General features: G+C 38.5%; 1 protein-coding gene across 1 annotated transcript; it reads left to right on the top strand.

Moving 5' to 3' along the window:
• Window positions 1-486: 486 nt before the first annotated feature.
• Window positions 487-14,678, top strand: nfascb (neurofascin homolog (chicken) b). Its single transcript, XM_046056235.1, has 26 exons — window positions 487-748; window positions 847-952; window positions 1,059-1,249; window positions 2,782-2,904; window positions 3,077-3,295; window positions 3,742-3,853; window positions 4,040-4,227; window positions 4,306-4,437; window positions 4,534-4,677; window positions 5,827-5,938; window positions 6,039-6,202; window positions 6,278-6,425; window positions 6,560-6,684; window positions 6,769-6,870; window positions 6,980-7,177; window positions 7,829-7,899; window positions 8,020-8,242; window positions 9,183-9,298; window positions 10,763-10,973; window positions 11,115-11,237; window positions 11,632-11,805; window positions 11,901-12,032; window positions 12,118-12,187; window positions 13,111-13,122; window positions 13,345-13,380; window positions 13,509-14,678. The coding sequence occupies exons 1-26, from the start codon at window positions 583-585 to the stop codon at window positions 13,738-13,740; spliced, it is 3,630 nt and encodes a 1,209-aa protein (XP_045912191.1). The 5' UTR covers window positions 487-582; the 3' UTR covers window positions 13,741-14,678.
• Window positions 14,679-15,611: the final 933 nt, after the last annotated feature.

Below are 15,611 nucleotides of genomic sequence, written 5' to 3'. Positions count from 1 at the left end.
CAGCAGTGTGATCTAAGTAGTGGATGTGGTAGTAATAACTACATTTATTCAAGTATTTCTTTGTACTTTTTATGACATTAAGATTAGAGACATAAAGATTAGAGAAGTACAAAAAATGTATATATATGTATATATGTAAATGTATGTTGAATAACTTCTTATTTCCTCTCCCATTAATCATCCCTCATATTTACTTTGTGTCCCTATGAAGGGGTCCAACCCCTAGGTTGGGAACCACTGGATTAAGCTACCTAACTGTATATAAAGTAGTTAAAACCAGGTCCACCTCGACCAGCTACAACAGTATGAAGTTGCTGTGTGCATCAGTAATAATAATCTAAAATAAAACAATGTTTTTCCTGCAGATAACTTTTACTTTTGATACTTAAAGTACATTCTGCTTATAATACTTGTGTACTTTTATTTTAGTAGGATTTTGAATGAAGGTCACATTTTTTACATTGTGGTAAACTTCTTTTAAGTACTTTTTACCTTCCTTTTCAATAACTAGTCAGTAAGAAGTTTCATATACAAAATTTAGTCTGGATTTTAACTGAATGACATGGATGTATGGTACAGTAGATGTCTGCTATTCTATTCAGTTATGTTCTTCAATTTGAGAACAGGAGAATTGGTGAAGAAAAGTGTTGCTGGATTCCATGCACTGCAAAAATGGGGACTCTGGTCAAACCAGCACTGCTGCTACTTCTATGGCAGAGTGTTTGGGCTTTGGACATCCCTTTGGAAAGTGAGTTAGTAACTGAACTTGAATATTGTAATTTGAGATGTATATTGTCTTATCACATACATTTCTAATATACAAAACTATTTTTTCTCTGCCTGCAGTCAGGCAGCCCCCAACCATCATAAAGCAGTCAATGAAGGAGCATATTGTTGACCCCAAAGACACCATGATCATAGAATGTGAAGCCAAAGGAAACCCTCATCCCATGTAAGAGCCGATTCAGCCCAGGGAACAGTTTTGATAAAACTGACATTATTATCTGCAAATACAACCTCACTGTTTTTTCTGTCTTCCTTTACACGTTTTGCTCAAGTTTCTCATGGAGGCGTAATGGGAAGTATTACAACGTGGCACGTGACCCTCAAGCATCAATGCGCAGGCGCTCAGGGACGCTGGACATCTATGCCTGGAACAATCCAGAACAGTATGAGGCAGAATATCAGTGCATTGCCTCCAATGAGTATGGATCTGCATACTCCAACAAAATCAGACTCCGACTATACAGTAAGATCAGTATTGGACCTTAGATTACTAAAGACTAAATTAGAGAATCAATTTTGTTTGCATCCACCACTGATGTACCACTGACAGGAGACATACGTGACACACTGCAAATGGACATTACTTTGGAATGAAATGCCACTAACACAGTTTTTCAATCAGTATTCCAACATTAGTATCAGGTTTTCTATACTATATGTTTTGTAGTAATTTGAAATCACAAAGATGAAAAGAGGATAAGTTCTACAGTGCATAAATGTCAACTTATGTGATGTGTGATGGTGAATGTTTTTGCTTCCTACCTACAGAGCTTTCATTTGACTTTCAAAGAGAATTCAGCTGTGTTACTCTTTACAATATGGTGAATATTAACAAATACAAGAAGCATTCTAAAATATATTTTGTATTTTTGGTATTATAAAAATTCCAAAGGCTACAAACTTTCCGTCTTCCCTGCACTCATTTGTTCCTACCAAAGACGCAAAAGATGGGTCACATACAGTATATATACATATATACTAGGCTAAAATATTTCCCAAAACAGCTCTGTAGTGTAGTTTTTAGCCAATGTAACTCAAACAGGAGTAAATATTGCATTTTTTGGGCATTATTTTCACCAAGGATTTGATTCTAGTGATGGCAATACAGCAGTAGGAGGGACTCAAAATAAATTGTATTTATGAACTAATATTCATCATAATCAGTTCAACAGTGTGGCCCACTGACGTATTTAATAGTTTGGAGCTCTATCGAGCCTTAGCTACACAGGCAATATATGTTAGTAGGATCAATTAATTCTTGCTCTGGGTCTTTGGATATTTGTTTAGAATATGAAAAATATGGTATATCACCTGACTTGTCCTTTAAAGGTCCAGTGTGTAAAATTTAAAAAGGTCTATTGAAAGAAATGCAATTTAATATATATAACTATGTTTTCAGAGTTGTATAGAGAACCCTACATAAGAATCATTATGTTTTTATTACCTCAGTATGAGCCGTGTCTATCTACATACACCGCAGGTCCCATTACACGCAGGTTGCCATGCTGGACCGCCGTGTCAAGTTGGTCATTCTACCTGCACAAGGTTACTGTGAGCTTAGAACAATGACTGATCTCACGGCATTTGCAAAGACAAATGTTGCGAGATCAGTAAAAAGGTGGTTCCAACTTTGTGCAGCCAGAGAAAAGCAACTGCGGTTGCCTGACTCAGCGACTGCAGCCGTCTTGCTCTCTGCGAGGTTTTAATGTCATGTGACGATGAAGTTTTACAGCACCGGCGAAAGTCGGGGCACACTTCCTAACCAGCATGCCTTATGTCAAGTCCAGCATGCATCATGTAGACTTAGTGCTGCAAACAGCAACATGTTGGTTGCAATTTGCAACACTTACCACTAGATGCCACTAAAACCTACACACAAGATAATGTATTTCTAGGAGTTGACTCGTTTTTTGCAAACCAAATCAGTTACTAATATCAAACAACAAAACCTGACTTTGCTTCTCAGTGGAGCCTTGCAAACCTCTGTTTGTGTAGGAGCTCCTGTGTGGCCAAGAGAGATTCTGGAGCCTGTGGTGATCAGCGCTGGCTTGCCTCTAGTCCTCTCCTGTGACCCTCCACCTGGCCCACCTAAACCTGAAACCTTCTGGATGTCCAGCTGTAAGTGTCTCTCTCTAGGTTTACATCTCAGTTACATAAAAGTTTGGATCAATACGCCTCAACAAGAAGCATTTTAATGATCTGCTAACTGAACAAGTGTTCAATAAATTTAGCTGTTTAAATATACAGTTTCTCCTGTGAACTGACATTTTAACACCATGTTTCATGTCAGGCTCATATGCAAGACCTTTCAACTGGCCCATTCAGACAGCTTTCCCCACCATGCAGCCTGTGCGGCAGGACCGCAGGGTATCCATGGGAGTAAACGGAGATCTGTACTTCTCTAATGTCCTGTTGAATGACTCTGCTACTGATTACTGCTGTAATGCCCGCTTCCCCTACAAGAATGTCATTCAGCAGAAGATGCCCGTGGTTGTTAAAGTGCTTACAAGTGAGTATGATTGTGTGTTCACAGTTCCTGAAGGTTTTAGCCCAAATCTCATCTTTCTGCTCACTTGTAACCTGCAGTGGTGAAATGTAACTAAATACATTTCCTCAAGTACAATTTTGAGGAACTTTATGCTTTTACTCCATTGCAATTCAGTACCTTCAGTTACTTGTTACTTTGTAGATTCAAATTATTCATATAAAATATAATCAACAAATACATTATTATGTTTCATAGATAAAGATAAAACTTCTCAAAAGATCCCTTCACAGGCTAAGTAGCAGTATATGTTGCAAAAAAATATGTCGTAAAACGTAAACCCAACATTTATCAGCTGCAGCTTTAAGTAATTTTTATATTAATGCATAATTAATTATAATTAAGTGTCCATGTCAATCCTGTATTTTGTATAACTCTATGTATGTTTTGTTTATGCTGTGGCTCTGCAGCTCGTACAGTGGCCGAGGCTGCCCCCACCTGGCTGTCTCCCACAGGCTCGTCCAGCTCCATACTGGTCCTTCAAGGGGAAGAACTGCTCTTGGAGTGTGTAGCTGCAGGAGTGTGAGTGTGACCTCAAGATCGGGAGATTTAATATAACTATTTTTATAGTATATTTAAAGCTAATGTTAATAATACAAAAAGCCACAAAAAGCAACAGTTTGTGTGCATATATTTTCTATTCAGTATATTTTTGACTTTGATTTCATGAAAGTCGTCCTGTGTAAAGCCTTGTTTATCATCATCAAGGCCAACTCCTCATATTACGTGGACCAAGGATGGTGAGAACCTGGTGGTGACTTCACGCATGAAAATAAAGAACTTCAACAAGATGATTCAAATCCCAAAGGCCTCTTTTGATGATGCAGGCGAATATGTCTGCACTGCTACCAATAAAATCAGATACATTGAGCATACAATAACTGTCCAGGTTAAAGGTGAGAGACACTTTCAGAAACATATCTTTTCTTACTGCACAATAATATTGAAACAAATAACATACTTGTATTTGACAGCGGCTCCATTCTGGTTGGAGAAGCCAGCTGATTTGGTTTTGGCCCCTGAGGAAAATGGACGCTTGGTATGTCGTTCTGACGGGGTTCCTCGTCCCACAATCAGCTGGTTCATCAACGGGGAGCCAATTGACAGTACGTTTTTGAGATCATGCCTACTAGCTGTAAAAGTATATCTAGATAGTATCAACCTCTGCTGTATTATTCCTTTTGTCTATTTTTTTCCCTCAGCTGCTACATCACAGCCTAACAGACAGGTGTCAGGAGACACGCTGACTTTACGCAGTGTGACTGCTGAAAACAATGCCGTCTACCAGTGCAATGCTTCCAATCAATATGGTTACTTATTGGCCAATGCTTTTGTCATCGTGCTACGTAAGTTACCACTCTTCCATCAATGACATATACAGCGTAAAACATTGTTTTTCACTGTCATAACCCAGCCATGAGTTGTGATGTGATTTTGAATGGTTTGCCAAAAGATCACCAAAAAAAACCAGTGAGGTATATTTTAAACATTGTTGACGTACAACACTCAAATACATTTTCAGTGTCATGGCATCTGTAAAAGGTGTTTCCCATGCTCACCATTGTCATAAAAATTAAATTGGAAGTAATGGAATTGCTTTGAAATTTAATTATAAAATACATTGTGGCTCTGTCCTTTATATGCATTTAATAACAAAAAACACATGTATATACAATATAACAAGATATAGAAAGTGGTGTTTACCTAAAAATGTTTAAAAACCAATACTGTTAAACATCAAATGCTATGTAATCAAATACATAAAGCAGATAATCCATGCTTTATTTCCTATAACGTTAAATATTCATGAATACTTGAAAACAAACAACTCAAGGTATTATTTATTATGAATTTCATCTTTCTAAAACTCAGCTTATTTACTTCATGGGAACTGTGTGCTAAATCCTTTGTGCACAAAGGTATATCACCTTCAAATCAATGTAAAGAGCACATACAAAACCAAGAAATACAGAAACATGTTCATGTATGTCACTAATAGAAAACAATGAACCCTTTAAAAACTGTTAAAATGAATTTCCTGTATACAACAAATTTTGCTTAACATTTTTCCAGAGCAGTTGAAGTGATTGGATAATTGCACATTTTTAGCCAGAGGTAAATGCCTGGTTCAGGGAACAAACAAAGTGTAGAAAGTACATAATACAATACATAACATAATACAAAGGAAAAATGCATCAAGAAAGATATACCATCTTCTCAATGGGCAGTAACCTCAGTATATAATAATGTAATAATAGTAAAAGATATTATGAGTAAAGAGCAACTCTTTCTTTTTCTCCGACATCGCAGTTGCTCTTTTTATATCCACATACATGCAAATCACTGAGGTCAGTGAGAGGCATTTGTGAATTTTAAGAAATCATTAACTATACTAGGCACACAGGAGGCAATGCAGATTAGAGAGGGTACACCAAGAATATAAATATAATATATAAATAATAATATAAAATTGTTAATTATCAATGCTTCTCTAGATGCAACGCCACGTATTCTTGGGCCCAGGAATGAACTCATCAAGGTGACAGAGGGCAGTCGTACCTTCTTAGACTGCCGCTTTTTTGGTTCTCCAGTGCCTGAGTTGCGATGGTGAGAACATGCTGTTTGATATTTTAATGCAAAGAGTGAGTTCAGACATCAGCTCACAGTGTGTGTGTGCATATGTATGTTTATGGATCTGCTCACACAGGTCTAAATATGGACAGGGGAATCTTGAAGGGAATCGTTTTAAGACTCACAGTAACGGGACTCTTGAGATAAAACGCATACGGATAGAGGACCAGGGAACTTACCTGTGTATAGTCAGCAACATCGCAGGAAGAGATGAGAGTCAAGTCCGAATAGAGGTCAAAGGTGAGCGTCATACAATTTTACACGAACACTTTCTGGTTGTGTGATCTGTAATGTTTTTTCATCTTTTCTTGTCAGAGCCCACTTTAATTGTCACCAGACCACAGAGTATGAAAGTCATCCGTGGAAGTGATGTGCGCTTTGAGTGTGGTGTTAAAGCAGATGTTACTACTCCCGTTACAACCAACTGGATGAAAGATAAAACGCTGGTCACTCTTGGCTGGAGGTACATCTTTTTATGAATGAATTCTATAGATATACACAGTAAATATCAACTATTTTTAATTAAATTAAAGTTTTTGTGTGAACATATGAGCGTCTAGATCTCACAAGTTTTACTTACTTGTATGCAATCCTTAGAATCTCTCTAGATGAATCAAATCTGGTCATCACTAATGTAAACAGAGGTGATGAGGGCAATTATACCTGTGTCATCAAGAGTGAACTGGACCAGAAGTCTGCCTCAGCACAACTAATGGTGATGGGTATGACATGTTTAAAATAAATGACATTTCATCAACCATATGGCATGTTAGGCTTTTCAATTGTTCATGATTTTTTGTGTTTAGACCGGCCAGATCCTCCAACTCACTTGGAATTGTCAGATCCATATGAACGTAGTGTAAGACTCAGTTGGGTCCCTGGAGACAGCAACCACAGCCCTATTACAGGTAAAAAGCATTCAACTTAATAAACTCACAAAAATAAAAACATGTTTTACATATTTGTAAATTTGTTGACATTTTTGGTTATATTTCTCCATTTACTGGTCTGTTACAGAGTACTTAGTGCAGTATGATGATGATGACTGGTTGCCTGGAAAGTGGAGAAACCTGTCAACGTACCCAGGGAACCTCAACAATGTCATTCTACATCTTACACCTTTCACCTACTACGAGTTCCGGGTCATCGCTATCAATGAAATCGGAATGAGTCGCCCTAGTCGTCCATCTATGCGCTTCCAGAGCAGTGGTGCACGTGGGTTTTATGCTCCTAAAATACATACCTGTCGTCTAATACAGATTGTAAGCTAGCAGCCATACGTGTAACACATTTTTAAGGAACTGTTGGACATTTTGGGAAACACTCTAATTGATATTCCTGCTGAGTGTTAGATGAGAAGATCGACACCACACTCATGTTTGTTCTCAAAATATGAAGGTATCATCTATGAGACGCTTAGCTTAGCATAAAGACTGGAAGCGGGGGAACCAACTAGCCTGTCTTTAGTTTTTATGCTAAGCTATACTAACATCTCCTGGCTGTAGCTTCATATTTAACTGACATTACATTATCAATCATTTTATCTAACTCTCTGCAAGAAATTAAATGTTCAGTGTGTAGTATTTAGGAGGATCTATTGACAGAAATGCAATATAATATACATAATGTTTTCAGTGATGTATAAAGGTGGTGTATAAAGATGGCCACCATAGCTTCTTCTACGTGGTTGGAAAAAGAGGTGTGAGCGGTGAGTGAGCAGTTGGTTGCAATCAGGTTGCAAATCGCAGCCCTCACCACTAGATGCCACTAAAACTTACACACTGAACCTTTAAGTATATTTCCTGAAATGTTGAACTATTCCTTTCAAGCTAATGATCTTAACACTGCATTGGTTTTCCTGTACAGCCCCAGATGTCATCCCAAGGAATCTAAAGGGTGTGGGTACATGGAGGAATAACATGGAGATCAGCTGGGAGGTAATAGAATTGCACCTATCAAAAATTGTAACACTTTCATATTTATCTTGACAGCTGCATATTTTAATCGCTACCACACCGAAATTAAACTATCCTGGTCGCTAAAAACTATGCTTTCAGCCTCTCACCTACAGAGAGTGGAACGGGCCCCACCTGAAGTATCTAGTCTGGTGGAGAAGGAGAGATTCCCGAGAGGAGTGGAAGAATGCAACCACTAAATGGCTGAAATACTACATCTACGATGCAGATACCTTCACTCCTTATGAGATCAAAGTCCAGGCCGTCAACGACTTTGGGCTGGGTCCTGAGTCTCCTGTTGTCATTGGTTACTCTGGGGAAGACCGTAAGTACCTTAATCCACTGCATTATGATACATAAATCAATAACAAATAGGGGAAAAACCTCGATGCGGCCTCTTCATCTCCAGTGCTTTAATTTCACCCGGGTGGAGAATTATCACCAAAAAAATGTTTATGTAAATGAGCCCATCTCCTAATATTCGCCTAAGGGTAGTGAAGGGAAAATTGCATGTATGGATTGTTTTATTAGAATGGATTACACACTTAATACAGAAGATTTCAAGTTAACCCAGAGGCTATGAATACAGTATTGTTGTGCTGTACTTGTGTTGAAGTAGGCACCCTGTTGCTGCAACGTCAGCACATAGAATAAAGTCTTCACATACTTGTCATTCTAAAATGTTCCTGCTTTCTATGCAAAGTATCCAACTTGTTTCCGACCTCAGGTGTCTTACTAAGGTGTTGGTCCACCATGAGCCACCAGTAGGTTCACAGCACCTCATTATAGATTCTCCAAGTGTTTCTGGAACTCTACTCATGGGATGAACATCATTCTTCCAAATCATATTCCCACATTTGGTGGTGGAGAGCACTGTCTAACATGTCAGTCCAAAATCTCCCATAGGTGTTCAGTTTGGTTGAGATCTGGTGACTGCAAAGGCATAATATTCATACTCATCAAACCATTCAATGATACCTTCTGACCTCTATGGATGTATCTGATGTTATGTTTCTCCATTAATTTTTACCCATCTGTTTGTTACTCCCTATTTTTCATAAGAAGTTGGTTATTTTGTCTTCAGTAGGTTATTTTATTCAGTAGTTACACTCAGCAGCGATACAAAACAAAGTAGACACTAAGTGAGTTGGGAACACACCTCTTATTATTATTATTACTCCAATTATTATTGCAGTCAAGCTGACCTTCTCATCACCTCTCTGTGTGTTCACTGATACAAAAAGACAATCTCTGTTTTTTCCCAGGTCCCATGACTGCACCCCTGAACCTGAGGGTGTCCAACATTGAGAGCACTGAAGTGACTGTGCACTGGGACCCAGTGTCACGCAACTCTATTATGGGAGAACTGAAAGAATACAAGGTGTGTCTACTGTGAATTCAATATTGGACTTTGAGTATAGCTTACATTTATGTTGATAGATAATAATATAAACTGACGACATACTCTACCTCATAGGGAGAGTCCACTGATGTTACTGACAATCAAATGACTTTAATGAGCTAGACAAGAGAGAGAAAGTTTCAGTTAATATAATAGTCTGGAAAGTGTCTTTCTTTGTGGTGAGTAAGTTAAAGGTTGGACTAAGATCCAGGTCCATTATTTAGTCGACAGAGATGAAGAGAACAGACAAATACAATTGTACTGTATTACCAATAAAATAAGAGTGTTACTAAACTGTCATCTAATGCACACCTGGTAGACAGATGCATCAGCATACAAGTGATCATGTGAAAGAACAGGTTGAATTCCCACTCACTGTGAGCACTGTTTATTAGTGCTTGTTCAAACATCGACATTTACAATGTGAAACAGAACCAGAACCCAATCAAATATCAGTCAAAAAACCCAAATACCAAAATCATGGGCCCATTAGATTAAAGACTAAATGGCTAATACAAAATAAGTTATTAAATCAGCAAGAAAAGTTTATATATGATGATGAGATAATTGGCTCAAATGTTTGAAATGTGGCCCCCCTTTGACTGGTCATTACAGCCCATAGATTTAGTATAAAGGTGGTGTAAATTTGATGGTCCTTTCCCGAAAAATAGAAACCAGAGTCTGAAATTAACTTTTTTCACTGCCTGCCACTGTAGTATGTAAGTGTTTTTTTTCCTGCCACTTTTCAAATGTATCCGCTAAATGAAGGAATAACATTTAGCTCATTTAAGTATCATTTAAAGTAAATAATTTTGTAATTCAATGTTCAATATATTTACAAAAAAATATTACATGCGCGTTTGCATGCACAAATGACCAGTGTCTTTCAGCACATAACAATCACTCCACCTTACTTAACAACCAGGTTTTTCATGTACCTACAGATGAGAAGAAACACAAAGTTCACCACAGTGTACACTATAATACAGTCAGTGCTCAATACAAAATCCACAGTTCAACCACTAATGAATAGGTCCTTATGTCAGTTCTAATTCCCACAAAATTCTATCTCTCAACAAAAACGCCTTCTGGATCCCAGCAAGACAGGTGCTAACTTCAGACCCTGATTGCAACTATAACAAACTCAGTTCTGACAGTGTTACTTGACAAGGAGACAAGCTTTTTACGGCCATGTTTGACAACCCGCTTAATGCACAACGACAACAACAATACACATAAATGATAACATGTACACTCTCATCCACTCAGTTATTTGGCCAACTGAATATAATGCAACCAGTAGGAAAATACTATATACATACATGTATTAATACCTGGAACCTAACAGTGCATGACAGTGTGCAAGAAAAAAAAACTGTTAGTAAAGATAACCACCCAATGCTTGCGGCAGAATCAAACTGCTGGATGTGTTGTTTCTCTCAGGTCTACTACTGGAGGGACAGCAGCCAGCTGAGGTGGCTGAGGGTCAACAGAGCGATGAAGTCTAAAGCTTTTACAGACAATGGTCCAGAGCCCTCTGGGGTCCTCACTGGGCTCATCCCCTATAGCAACTACAAGATGTATATAGTGGTGGCAAACAATCGATATGAAGGACCGCCCAGTAATAATATACACTTCTCAACACCTGAAGGAGGTAAGAAAATTCACAAATTTACCATCCAAGGAACACAACAACGCCTGTGTCCTATACCAAGCACAAGCAAACCATAAATTTGTGTTTATTTTTATTTTATTTGTGCTTTAAAGTGGCTGGGCTGTGTTTTTGTGTTTGCAGTACCATCTGCTCCCAGATCCTTTAGGATACAACAGCGACACCTGGACAGTATTTATGTCGACTGGGACCTGCCAGCAGAACCCAATGGGATCATTACTGGCTATTCCCTCAAATACCAGACAAGTATGTCAACCCAACATCTGAAACACTCCCAATTGGAGATACATCTGCCCTCCCAGACTACTCTTTCAAAGCATTATGTAGCATTCTGCAGTCCTCCTTGGAGAAACTGCAAAGCTGACAACAGAAAAGGAAATGTTTTTTTTCCTCTAAAGCTGGGAAAGGTTTCTAGATGACACTTAGACCCACATCCCTTTAGCACATAATAGCACACTTAAATATGCACTCAAAGACCAAAATACCATTGAAGTATGTTTTTGAGAGGGTAATGATCACTTGTTCAGTCACACTCCAAGAAGGTATGGTACTTAATAGCTCAGTTGTGCACACTCTACCAACACGAAGAGTACTCCAAGAGTACTCTACTAGTGCACTGAAATGTCCACTCTCTTCACAGTGAATGCCACCAGGGGAGAGGAGGTGCGAGTTGAGGAGTTCCTTCCAAATGTAACAAGTTTCTCTGTCAGGCGATACGACCGCTACACTCGATACCGATTCTCCGTGGCGGCACGAACTCGGATCGGTATAGGGGAATGGCATACGGAGGAGTCACCCCACTACACCACTGAAAGTAATTTACTACTTTTTCCATGCATCAACACAGTTGGTGGTCTACCAAATAAACACTTTAAAGAGCTGAATGGATGTTGAATGTGTTTGTCTCAGTTTATGCTCAGGACCAAGTGGACATCTCCACTCAGGGCTGGTTTATTGGGATTATGTGTGCTGTGGCTCTTATCGTGCTCATCCTACTTATAGTCTGCTTCATCAAGAGGAGCCGAGGGGGGAAATACCCAGGTACAGTGGTGATTCCTCATCTTCTATGATGTCCAAAATCACCTCATTGTATCTCTTATAACAGCGTAGCTTGTTTTAATTTCAGTACGGGAGAAAAAAGACATTTCACTGGAGCTGGTGGATGACAAAGATCAGGAGGGATCATTTGACTACCGGTAAGAATTACAGTGGACAGCTGGTAGAAAATAAACAAATGAGAAAAACACATCTACTGTACATTTTACTGCTACCACCAGAGAAAATTCTAATTTTAGCTTGTCTTATAATGTTATCAACCTCTACTGTTTTATCTACCAAACTGGTTTACAAAATCCTATTTCAGGTTTTCAATGTGTGTTACATCACGTACTAGTAGTTTTTATGTGGTAATAATACTCAGCAATGAGTAGGTTATTGTGTTTCCCATAACACTGTCATTATCATTGTTGAAAATTATAACTACAGTAGCTGCGTATTTACATCCATTTGCTCTGTAACTGTGCATTATAATTTTTGTTTGATGATATAGCGGCCCTGTGGAGTTATATTGTAAACAAACAAACCTTAATTTTAGAGTCAGTGTTAATCAAAAAAAACATATTGAGTGTATTCTTGAGGCATTTCCTTCCTTCATTAAAACATTTTGCAAAAGATGATATTTGTAAATATTTTAAATTGTGCATTGTTTAGATTCATGATCGTTGGCTGGCAGTCTTCTTCACTGCCTTTCCTGGCACACTGCTATATGTCTTTGCAAATTGCTGCCACCAACCATAAATCAGTGGAAGATCAGAAAACAGGAGGCAGGAATCATGTCACATGTCCACATGTGCACAATACTAACAAAATGGTGACCCGCTCATAAAAACATTGCTCCACAGCGATACAAGTGGTCCTAATCTCTACAAGGTGTCTTTAATTTTGATAAAAGTTTTAGCATGATGCTGCACAGATACAAATCAAATCTGGTTACAGTATTTATGATAACTCTTTGATCATACTTTCATTATTTTCTGTTTTTACTTACCCTACCTTTTCTATCTAAATCTTTATTTCCCCCAAACAACAACCCTGTTCTTTTCCCACTGAACCACTCAAGGTCTCTTGAAAGGTATGAAAAGACTAAATATTGACACATTGACACGATTGACATTTAAACTGAGTTGTTATGTATTAATTTGTTCAGAGAGTATGTAAGTGATAGAAGTTTGGAGCTCTAAATAGTATTTGCAAATGGAATACAGGAACTGTTATAAAAATTTTATGAGTGGATGATCATTAAAATAAAATCATCTATACTATTATTCTATCACAAACTCTCTTCATATTTTAGGATCGCACGTGTCTCCACTCTGCCTTACCCCCGGCGGTATGTACATGTACATTTTTAATGTATTGAAACATCAGGTTGAGTTTTATCTTCCATCCTTTCTGTCTTCTAGTGCTGAAATAATGTGACTCCAATATGAAGTTTTTATTTTTTGGATTATTTTGTAGAGAGGAGGAAAGAGGGCTTCAAAGAGGCCAGCCATCTATGGAGGCAATGATGAAACGATCAGACAGTGATGATAGTCTGGTGGACTATGGTGAAGGAGGAGAGATACCATTCAACGAGGACGGCTCGTTCATTGGCCAGTACACAGGAACCAGGAGAGATATCAGGGACTTGGACTTTGGTGGAAGTCTGGAGCTCCACTCTCCGATGAATACCATCTACTCCCTGGCATAAAACTCAACATTCAAACTGCCTTCTTGATTTCAACTCAACCATTTTTCATGTGACTTTACAGTGTTTGTACCCTCCACCTTGAATTACGAATTTGTGGTGCATGTGGTATGTCTGCAGGAGGAACAACTGGGGCCTTAGGTGCTGTTACCCCCTTTGTCCTTCCAGGCAAAGCAACTTTCATGCATTTAAAGAAGAGGATGGTGAAATAGTTGAGACAATAGAGATGAGATACTTATTCATCTGATGAAAAGCAAGCTTTACCTTTCGTGTTTCATATTGCATTTTCCTGTAAATAAAAATGTGTGTTTGTGCGTGTGCATACGCATGAGTACATGTTAAATTATCCTGTCAATGGAGAGAGGCTGCACATCAGAGGAGACAGAAGTGGATCAGTTTATCATGTTGATAAAAGCAGTTGCTATGACCAGTTTAACTACTGTTATTGCATCTTTTTCTCTCAGCTAATTTAAATAATGAGATTTGTGTTATTTTTGTATGTTGACTGTTTGAAATAAGGACTGCATACCCTACTTTTACAATAAGGGGAGCCACAATGTAATACCTGAACTTCGATTGTCTCCTCTTTGTTTTATACACTAGTGTTATCGGTGATGGGTGAAGGATCATTAAATATCTCAAGGGACTAATGATTCATCTTCCCAATCAGTTTGCACATTGTGCTCTGATGGGAGGGAAGAGAACAAATTATTTGGAGAAAGAGGAAGCAGCCATGAACCGGCTGCAAAATCAGAAATTGCTCATGTTTCTCAATAAACTTAGCTTATCTGTCCCTCCATTTCACTCACTATGGAGATGGATCAAAATTATTAATCTTGATTAAACAGCTTTAGTGTATTTGATCTCTAACATCATCTGTGCATTACCAGTTGTGTCCTAAATGTAAATAATATATATTAAATAATATTTACAAATATTTATTCCTAGCATGTTTAATTTTACTCTGAATGTTGAATTCAGCTGCTCAGTTTCCTAAAGGGGTGGTTTATTATTCTTTGAATATAATTCCTAGAATTAGTTTTAAAGGTGCCGTAGAAGGGAAAACTGTATTTCCCTGGGCATTGTTGAATAAAAAGTGTTCAGTGCATGTAACTGACATACCGTGAGGCTCCATTGCAAATCTCGTGCACCCAAAATATATACCCAAAATAGTGCTTTATGTTGTGCAGTGCAGTAGTAGTTGTCTCACAGAAAGTGCTTCTACGGTTAGGAAGGACAGGTAAATATTATCTGGTTTCCCATCTGATGTCCTCTGGCTGCCTTAACTCTGTGATTTATGATTTTTCCCAGTGGACAGATAGCTTTATTTGTTGGTAACGCCAAGGATTGCTAACCACTAGCTGTTGCTAACAGTAGCTCCTGTTATCAGCAGGCTCTGAACCAGCAGTCAGTACAAACCTGGAACATCAAGTTTCCTGTCCAGGCCAAATCCGCAATAGGACAGCTAGCTGCACACCATGGCTCAGTAGCGAACTGTTAGCAGATGTTAGCCGCTAAAGTAACCAGTAACATGTAAACTCTGTAAATCGGCAAAAGTGGAGGCAGAGCAGGCAGAGGACATCAGAGGGAAAACTGGACAATATTTTCTCCATCAATTCTGATCTAGTTTCAGTAAAACCAGATATATAAATATAAAGTATTGGTATCTGCAATACCAGTCTGGGTATTACTTGGTATTGGATCGTAAAGGAAGTAAGAGGTATTGCACATCACTAGTGTGGGGCCACTAAGCCATGCCCTTTTCTGTGCTCGGGGAAGTTGACCCTTCAGAAGCAAGTGGGTTTTCGGGGAGGGGGCCTTAAAGAGACAGAAGCTAAAACTGAGTGTTCAGACAGAGGGTAAAAAGAGGAGCT

The sequence above is a fragment of the Micropterus dolomieu genome, linkage group LG08, assembly GCF_021292245.1.
Source record: "Micropterus dolomieu isolate WLL.071019.BEF.003 ecotype Adirondacks linkage group LG08, ASM2129224v1, whole genome shotgun sequence".
Taxonomy (NCBI): Eukaryota; Metazoa; Chordata; class Actinopteri; order Centrarchiformes; family Centrarchidae; genus Micropterus; species Micropterus dolomieu.
The sequence above is the reverse complement of the archived record's forward strand: the minus strand, read 5'-3'. Positions and strand labels throughout refer to the sequence as shown.